Below are 10,315 nucleotides of genomic sequence, written 5' to 3'. Positions count from 1 at the left end.
AGGGTGTGCAGATAGACAGGCAGGTGTGAGGGTGGGAGACTGGGTGGTCTGCTATATCAAGTACACAGGAGCTTTATGCTGATGGAGGTGGGGCCTATGTGATATGAGGTTCCAAGACCCCATTTCTTCTGCAAGATGCAAGACATAATAACCAGTGGAGCGAACAGGCTGGTCGGATTCACTCCACACACCAACAGAGACAGAGACAAAGAGAGAGAGAGAGAGAGGGAGAGAAAGAGAGAGAGAGAGAGAGAGAGAGAGAGAGAGAGAGAGAGAGAGAGAGAGAGAGAGAGAGAGAGAGGGAGAGAAAGAGAGGGAGAGAGAGAGAGCGAGAGAGAGAGAGACAACATCTCAAAAGGATGCCTTTTTATTAGGTCCTATTTTACTACTGTTAGCGGCAGGGCAATTTTTCAGAAGGCACTCATAGAAGGGAAGAGTTTATGGAATGTGGTCATAAAAGGCGATTTTATAGAAAGAGGTTTTGTGTTTACCTTTATGGATGCTATTTTCACGGTTCACATATATGGCGATAGAATGTACAAGGCTTCTTCAAATAACCCATTCGTCATCGTCTGTCCATGTGTCTTCTAAAGCTCAAATTGGACACAGATAACATGTCACACAAGGCAGTGATTTCACACAGCATCATCGTGTGTTTTTCATTTCATTGTCGGGGGGGTTGAGTCAGAGACGGCAACACCACTCAAATTGCACTCACTCCATAGCCTAGCTCATCTTTCAATAATCCCATATTCGACACAGAGGGAAAGAAGTGTGTGCGTGTGTGCGCGTATGTTTGGTGTGCGTGACTTTGATTGTACTTGTGTGCCTGTGCGTTTTCACGCATGCATGTGTGTGTGTGTGTGTGTGTGTGTGTGTGTGTGTGTGTGTGTGTGTGTGTGTGTGTGTGTGTGTGTGTGTGTGTGGATGACAGACAGTCTACTGGAATGCAAGCATAAATCGGGCCAGCGCAGCCTAAACCAACACAACATGACGTAGCTGGGGTTGGAGATGGGCGGGACAGGGAGAGAGGGCCATTTAATGCACAATGCACTTAAGCTTCCTCAATCTTTCATAAATCATTCAGCCTCATACACATTGATAAGGGCCCAAATCTCTTAGAATGTACATTATTAATTGGAACAATATTGAACACATATTACAGCGTTACAAATTACAGAGTTAAGTTTTTTGTAATTGTTTGAGAGTATCAGTTCTATTTAAACAGCTGGACAGTGACAAACTGTTTGGCTCTCAGCTAAACAGTTTGTCACTTTTAGTTTAAACGCTTTGAAATGTTATGAGATGTCGGTTTGCCGGCCTGTAATAAAAATATACAAAAGTGTGGTGTTAAGTTTTTCCAGGAGTATATATTATAATTAAAATACAAGCTTCAATCCTACAGGCTTCTTGGCGTTATTGAATAGAGATGAATTTGCATTGACCAAGTTATTAAGAGAAGAAGCAGGCGCATTTAGAGTTATTAAAATCTATCAACCCTATCCCCCATCCCATCCATTCTACTCATGGGAATCGTTCCTATCTGTCTCCTTCTTAAACACATCCTCACATGGACAGATCCACACTCCAACAAAAAAGAATCACAGAATCACACACAGAAACACACACACACACACACACACACACACACACACACACACACACACACACACACACACACACACACACACACACACACACAGACACAAACACACAGGGTAGCCTCATTACTCTCCGGTGTGTTCATTGAGGAGAGTGTGTGCAGTGACCCCCAGCATTCATTCTGTCCAGTACCCTCTCCTCCCCTCCCCCTACCCTACCCCACCCCAAACACCACCAACACACCCAGCACCACAAGCACAATTACACCACATACACGCACGCACACACGCACGCACGCACGCACACACACACACACACACACACACACACACACACACACACACACACACACACACACACACACACACACACACACACACACACACACACACACACACACACACAATGGGGTTACAACAATGTCTTGCATGGTGGGATTCATCTAGAGGTGTTCACATACTCTACTTCTATAATAGTTTGAACACAGTTGGGTGTTCACTTGATCCTGATGCACCCTCCTATTTGCCAATACATCTGTCCATTCCTAATGTGTTTCTGCCATTCGGCCTCGATGAGCCTAGCATGGGGGCCCGGGGTATCTGGGCCATTCTGTTGTTTCCCTGAGGAGACTACAACCTCTGACCTTAGCGCATGCATAAACACACACACAGACACACAAACACACAGACAGACACGGCATGCATATGAAGTCATGAACCAAAAGCGCAGGCTTTCACACAGAGCAGTAGAGGGAGAGCGATTTAGAGGGAGAGAGAGTGTCACACACACACGCACGCACGCACGCACGCACGCACACAAACGCACGCACGCACACACACACACTTGAACAAACACTCACATACCAAATTGACAGAAGGTAGCGAACAACTGTGTAAACCCGGGATCGGCACGCTAAGCGTTAGTAGACCCTGCCCTGTAGAGACCTCCTTGGGTCGGTCCATTACAAGACACAGTCAGAAGTCTGGCACAGAGGAAACCCACAGTGAACCAGTCACACCTGGTCAACACCTCACTCTTTCTTTCTGGTTTTCCTGACAAGAGAACGACAGCTGAGAATGGTGACCAAGTCATGAGTCACTGTGCTGTATAGGTCGAGAATCTGCACCCGAGTCCAAAGCCTCTCTCTCCCCAGACGGAAACTAAAATAATTTTGACAATGCAAACTAGAACGAGAGAGAGAGGGAGAATGATTGATGGACAGAAGCAGCTGCCAGTGTGTGTAAGGATTGTTGCAGTGTAGGATCCCAGGCAGGAATTTAGTCACTTCCTATTTGACATGGAAAGCATGTTCTGCTACCGAATCAGAAACCAATCCCACTTAACAATTTACCTTCAACCTATTTAGCTTTTGTATTTTTAAGTATTTAAGACAATGGTAATTCAATCCCTAGTTCACATGCATTTTTTAAAACCCTAAAGCTGACCAGCTGTCCTGCTACAGAATCAATAAGAGTGAACAGTGAATGATCACTCGTCTTTAGCCCTCAGGTGCCAGGGTAATGGAGACACAGTCCCTTCCTTCCTTCCATCCATCCATCCATCCATCCATCCATCCATCCCTCCATCCATCCATCCATCCATACATCCATACATACATACATGCACACATCTATCTTCTTTCTGTATTATTTCTAATCCTAACCATTTTTCAAATGTTTCTGCACATTCATGTTTTCATTTGTTCTGCTTGGTATTTTCATCAGTAGCATCTTGGCCTGGCAAATCTACTCCATAAAACATCAGGGCCCTTATGCAATTCCCATCTCTGTCGCTTCTCTTGGTACTAAATTGCTCAATCTGTACCCCATCACCACACACAAACAACGATGGAAAACAAGGGAGGGAGATTTATAGAGAAACAACGGAAGGAGGGGGAGCGAGAGAGAGACTTCCTATAATTTTCCTCTTAATGACAGAATAAAAATTGAGACAGATGCTTCCTGACTGCATCTTTGCCATTCTAATCACATTGGTCCCTGTGGAATCCTCCCCACATCGCTGAGCAGGTCCCAGGTCCATGGAGAGAAGGCAAACCTGGGGCCCCCAATCATTTAGCTAATCAGGAGAGCCATATTATATGACAAAGAACAACAACAACCTTTAACAAATACTAAGGTTTGGAGCATGAAAGGGTATCGCACATATTTCAACATTGGCTATCTATTTCCTCCTCCCTGATACCAAGAGACAACCCATATACCACAATGGAAAGCCAAACCGCAATTGATGATCTATGGAAGAATCCATTATCCTATAATTGTTATTGTGGATGAGGCAATATTTGTAAGAGGCAATCTGAGAGATAGGCTCATGCAAATAACATCAGTATTTGTATAAAGAACCAAAATGAATGATCATTGTCAGTGCTTTTGTGCTTTATCAGATAGCGTCTCAGAGAAATATTAGCCTTATCGAATATCTTCTCATTTAAATGTCCCCTTTGTCTGTGTCTCATGGTATCTCCCAAAAGAGCTGCCATCAGCCAATTGATTAAATTGCACCTTTATCAGACTAGGCATAATAGCTGGACTCACAAACACGCATTAGAGGTGTCATGAATTATTAATCTCTGAATCTCAGGGTTAAAAGTCAAGAGAGAAGCTGGGCCACCCGAAACTCCCGCCCACATATAGACAGCCCCCAACACACACACACACACACAAGCACACACAAACACACACTGCTAAAAGCACTTGAAATTTGCCTATTTCATCGGCTATGCTTCTTTCACTAAACAGCATTGAAGACAATAGAAACAGAAGCCAAAAAAATGTCAGCTGATAGCAGCAAACATTAATCAGACCACATGCAATTTATGAATTTGCACCAGGATCGTGATGAAAATTGTGATTAAAGGTAAATTTCATAGAATATTTTGACCTACAACGCTCAGTGTCTAAAACACAATCTTTTCCACCATTATCATCAGTACGATGCACATTTAAGCTCCCTAGCCCCTCTAAACCCCCACACTGGACATTTCAGCAGATCTGAGCGTGTGTTCGTCCTGACTCTGCAGGTCAGCCCTCTCCCCCCACGAGCACGTGGTTCACAAAGACTAATATTGCTGAAAGCTCTCTGCCAGTAACGGCTTCTTCCAGCCGAGCTATTATCCAAGGCCGGGCCAGGCCAATGGGAGGGTCAGTGAGGGAGAATGCTAAGCAGGGAGGATAATTGGGAGGCAAAGAGCAGTGGCGTAGGAACCCCCCCGTATGGTGGATTCCTGTGTGAATTGAACAGTGGGCGTGTGTCAACATCATAGTCTTTATTTAAATTTAAACCAACACAGACACGTCCAACATGTTGTAAAACACTGCCGGGTAACTTCATATATATAAATATACGTGTGCGTTCAAATAAAACCATTCAAACAATCTAAAGTGATGGAATTTGAAATAAAATCTTTACATTTTCTTTAATGGTCAGCAAATTCCATTTCTGTTCATTTCAATTTTGAGCAATAAAAGCTAGGAGTGACAGTGTGTATGTGTGTGTGTGTGTGTGTGTGTGTGTGTGTGTGTGTGTGTGTGTGTGTGTGTGTGTGCGTGTGTGTGCGTGAGTGTAAATCAGTGCAAACTCCAATATAGCTTTGCCTGTATCTGAGTCTGAATGTGTGTGTGGGTATGCATGTGCTTATCTGTTATTCACTGTAAGGCCAACCCCCTTTGCACTCTCTGTTCCCGTGTGTATAAATAAGGACAGCAACAGGGTGAGCGACTACATTTACAAGGCTTTCATATGAATGGCCTTTGGGAGATCCAGGAACAAAGCTGGGGGACACACAAAACGAGAGAGAATAGGGAGGGAAAAATAATGAATTGAATTAGGGAGGGGAAGGGGGGAAGGTTCATTGTCAACCCTTAAGCTTGAGCTCAAAGGACTGCTTTTATAGGAGTATTATAATGCAAATCAGCTGCCTAAGAAATTGTTCATTGTTGCTGTGAAACGTGTGCAACTCTGTAGCTGGTTTCCATGCAAGCATGCATGTTTCTAGAGCGGTTACTGGACTGTAAGATCTTCTTGTAGCCAAAAGGCTTTTAGTTTTTTGTTGTTTTGTTGTTAACCATTTACTATTGCTAGAAAAAAGTTACTATATGCGCTCCACTTACCATCTCTAGGAGTGAACAATTCTGTTATGGATCAAGAGAAGAAAATAATAAAAGATATCACTAAAGGTGGAGATCTCTGAAGTCTATGTCAAAAGGATGCATTACAGGGCATTGGATTTCATGCATTTTCATCTCATAGCGAAGTCATTTCATACGGAGAGTCAAGACTTTTTGAGCTTGCAAAGTAAATTCTGAAACTGTAGATTAAAAAGTTCTGTAACCCTGTAGTGCACTGTCTTGACGTAGGTTCTAGTGTTGTATAGATTTTTCCAGTCATAAAAAAAACTCCTATAGATTGTAACACACAGAACTGACATTTTTTATTGAACTCTTTGTTTCAATTATGTCCAAAACAATGAATCACATTCTGGTAGATAGACACTGTAGGTAGACCTACTTAGGGGATATTGACAGTAGGAGGGCTAAGCCTACGGGACTTCCTGTCTTCATCAGTCATCACGCAATTAGTGGAAAGCCTCTAATTTCATTATAAACAGCAAACAAGTCAGGAATACCCTGCCACCTCACACCCCGACATATTTTACTGCAGCAGGAGACGGCAGTTTCCCACTCCCACTGGCTTTGTTGCTACTATGTTGAATAAGTTGAAAAATAACATGCCATGTCTGATATTAAACACCAACCTGTGTGCTATACTTTCACTTCCTGCTCGACCTCAAGCATCTGGGGGTCTTCTTACAACATGTCAGTCAATATAGTCACTAAGGAGCTTCAGTAGCTGTGCTCAAGTGTGTGCTGTGAGTGCGTGCATGTTGGTGCTGTGTGCGCGCCTGTTTGTGTGTGTGGGCTGATAGTGGGGGAATTGATGGTGAGGCTGGGGTTGTGCACAGGTGATTGCTTGACCTTTGCCGCCGTAGGGAAAGGTCGTCTGCGAGCAGAGCGGAGCCTGTGACCATAAGTCCCCTTGTGGCTGAAGCAGTCGGCCATACGGATGCTCCACGCAGGATCACGCAGGATCACACAAGCATCCCTTGAATCCCCACGTCGTGTGTGAGCACTCGGGGCGGTCAGGCTTTCATCAGTCGAGAACAGCCAGCCGCCTCTGTCGTTTCAGGTTGCCTGATCCTGCTCTTTACTGTGTTGAATTGGTTTCCAGTAATATAGTCCTCCAAAAGGAACATGACTCAAGCAAACCTCAAGACCACTACAGTCTTATCGGATGCCGACGCTATTGTGACTAACGCTGACTCAGCAGAAGCCAGATCATTACAGCAGCAAGATCGGGTTCATGCTCCATTCAGATAGAGCTCTCCAATGATGTGACCACCGGCATAAAGTTGGGAGTGTTTCATTACATTACAAGTTGGAGGCTATTCACGCTTGCAACCGTCCCTTTGAAATCAAAAACCTGAAAGGCTATAAAATGGGGCATTTAAGGCCATTCACTGCAAATTACAATTTGCAGTGGGTTTTATTATTTTCTACAATGTCTATGACTTAGGGATGAAAGAATAGACAATATTGGTGGCAAACTATGGAGTAGATATGATATCATCATCTAGATGACCTCACGTCTGATATCACCCAGCGTATTCAAAATGACTGGAAATGATTATTCATGCTGTACTTTCGGTTGATCGATCACTTCAGCTGATTGGGAAAACAAGATGTATTGATCAACCAATGACCTTCATGCCAGCCAAATTAATCCCAGGACGTATCACTGCAAATGCCAGAGGAGATGACAGGACTTTTAATGGCGACAGCTCCTTTGCAGGATTATTCCCTGGAATAAATTACGACCACACATTACTACAGAGTCTCTGCTACCAAGGGTTTAAAATAGGTGTGTGTGCAGTGGGCTAAAGTAGACAGTGGGTAGGACAGAAGGGGGGCTCCTCTGACCGGCTCCCCATTCCCCAGCTAACACTCTGGCTGCTGATGTCACAGTGCCAGGTCTGACCCGGCGACAGGAAGACTACGGCTGGGTAAATTGAGGAGAGGCAACAGTTAAATATGGAGCTGCCTAGCTAAACAGGGTCCTCTAACACCGTGACACGGATCAGGTCCCTACATTAACTGTTGCTTGAAAACTGTATATTGTTGAATATCAAGGAGTATGCAGAACTTTAATGACGATATATATCGTTTCATTCGTTTTTCCTTTTGTAAACAAAAATAATGTTATTTCAAATATTATGATCTTTGGAATATGTTATAAAGTTCACCATCTCCTCTCTTGTTAGAATCTACTTCAGCTATGGGGTTTCTGTTGCTGACTGATGTAGTTGCTGACTTCATCTTGGCCACACACACAGTCAGTCATACACACAAACACTCAAACAGACTCAGCACATGCACGTAGCTAATCACCTACAAGTCGACAAACTCACTATTTGTACACAAATGCCTGAAAGATAATATCACACGAGGACACACATACACACGCGCGCGCAACACACACACACACACACACACACACACACACACACACACAAGGTCAACACTGTACAACTTGTACACACAAAAATGTACAATGCAATTTTAAATAAAGCCCTTACGTCTAGATCATTCATTCCCAAAGTGTGGTCCGCGGACCACCAGTGGTCCGTGACGGTACTGCAGGTGGTCCATGGAAAAGCAAAATTAAATATAAAATAAGGTGTTTTTTTTCAAACATTAATTTAACCAGAAAATTCCCATAAAAATATGTGGCATCCGTTGTTTGCAGCGAACTTTATTTTAACAAGCCTGTTATACTGATGCAATGACCCGTTATTGTTAGTGCTAGTAGGCCTTTTAAGAGGTGCGGGTAATTCAGGTAGGAGGTGGAGGAAATAGGAAATATTAGGAGGAAATATTTTATTATGTGTATTAGGAGGTGGTCCGAGAAAATTCTTTATTACAAATAGTGGTCCACACACGCACAAAATTTGAAAAGCCCTGGTCTAGATCAATCAACGTGGAAAATATGCACCAGCGAAATATGTCTACAACACCTGATCTTAGAATGATTCAGCATTAACAAACATATTCTCTACCACTCTCTGCTTCTCCTTGTACGCATACAATATAAATCAGGGTCTATTTATGCTGGGTAAACAGTAGGCTACATCCACCACACAATGTCATCCCCACCACAGTTATATCACTCCCCCATTCACGCTGTAGAAGTAGCCTAGTACCATGTTTATGGGATGGCAATGAGTGGGTAAATCCAAGGGCAGATTCAACATCAAAATGCTGACTAAACAAGAAACCCACAGAACACAATGGTGGCTTTCTGTCACAGCTAAACTACAGTAGCCTACTACGATATGAATTTGTTACAATGTTAGATGCCAAGCAGTTCAGTCAATATCATACATATTAGCCCCTCTTTGAGTTATTATCCACTATATAAAAAAAGAGCCTAGAAGCAGGGCGATAAGCACTTTAGGTAGAAAGCGTTCAATGCTTAATATACCGATAGGACCTCTAGGTTTGTGCATTCCTGCATATAGCTACGTCCTCATGTCTTGTAATGACATGTTAACCATGCAATGAGCAGGTGCATGCGCTGGACACGGGCTCCTTCGCCTACAACTCCAAAAAGAATGAATATAACTTAATAAGAGGTTTGATTCCTTTTACTCACCAGCTCTGCGGCTCGGGGGTAAGTTGCTCGTGGAGAGCCAGTGAGAAGCCGAAGAAGGTGCCGCGGTCCCCCAACTTGTGCAGCGTGTGCGCGGTCTCCAGGTTAAAGCCCCACACCGCGCCGCCGCCGAAGCAGGTCAACATAGCGCACAGGGTGAGACGCCAGTGGGCAAAACAAGTCGCCATCGTCTGGGACATTTCGCCCCGGTGTCCCACCGTGGCTGCCATACTTAGGACTAATGCAGAGGGAAATAAGTAGCAGGTCCTTTGGGAGCGGAGCAGGTTTAACTCAAGCCAAGGGGAGATCACAGGGATTCGGTTCCTTTTTATCTTGTCTCCTCCGCTCACAGGGTAAAAAGATGAAAAGAAAAGGGATAAATCCTGGTGTAGTACTCCTCTTCCGCTCCTCGGTGGATGTCCGAGCCCCTCTTTCTCCTGCCTTGCCCTCTGTCTGTCTCGCTCTCTCTCTACTCACCGTCTGCTGCTGTCCGTCTGCCGAGCTGCCTGAGAAAATGTGGCTGGCTAGCGAATGTGTTTCCCTCCACCGTGTGTGTGTGTGTGTGTGTGTGTGTGTGTGTGTGTGTGTGTGTGTGTGTGTGTGTGTGTGTGTGCGCGCGTGTGTGTGCGCGCACCCCCCCCCCCCCCCCCCCCCCCCCACTCGCCTCTCTCTCTCCCTCCCCTATGTTGCCCTCATGCTTGAGGGAGACAGAGGACAAGTGCCTTGAATAGCCTCTCTCTCTCTCTCTCTCTCTCTCTCTCAGCTGACATCAACACTCAGGGGACTGCTGCCAAAATACCAAGCAAGGTTGTAAAGATACTTGGAAGTAATTGCACAGAAAGAGGCTTGCAAAGACAACGGACGTCCCGTCCCGCCGCCAACTCCCCCGATACTGCACCACAGTGTGTGCGTGTGTGTGTGTGTGTGTGTGTGTGTGTGTGTGTGTGTGTGTGTGTGTGTGTGTGTGTGTCTCTCTCTCTCTCTCTCT

General features: G+C 44.6%; 1 protein-coding gene across 1 annotated transcript in view; it reads right to left on the bottom strand.

The window, feature by feature from the left end:
- itga7 (integrin, alpha 7) overlaps positions 1 to 9,676 on the bottom strand; it is a 30,824-nt gene extending 21,148 nt beyond the window's left edge. Inside the window, exon 1 of the mRNA XM_079747422.1 lies at positions 9,331 to 9,676. Within this exon, the coding sequence (XP_079603548.1) occupies positions 9,331 to 9,557 (227 nt within the window). The 5' untranslated portion in view covers positions 9,558 to 9,676. The remainder of the gene's footprint in view (positions 1 to 9,330) is intronic.
- Positions 9,677 to 10,315: the final 639 nt, after the last annotated feature.

This window comes from Pollachius pollachius, assembly GCF_949987615.1.
Source record: "Pollachius pollachius genome assembly, chromosome: 12".
Classification (NCBI taxonomy): Eukaryota; Metazoa; Chordata; class Actinopteri; order Gadiformes; family Gadidae; genus Pollachius; species Pollachius pollachius.
The sequence above is the reverse complement of the archived record's forward strand: the minus strand, read 5'-3'. Positions and strand labels throughout refer to the sequence as shown.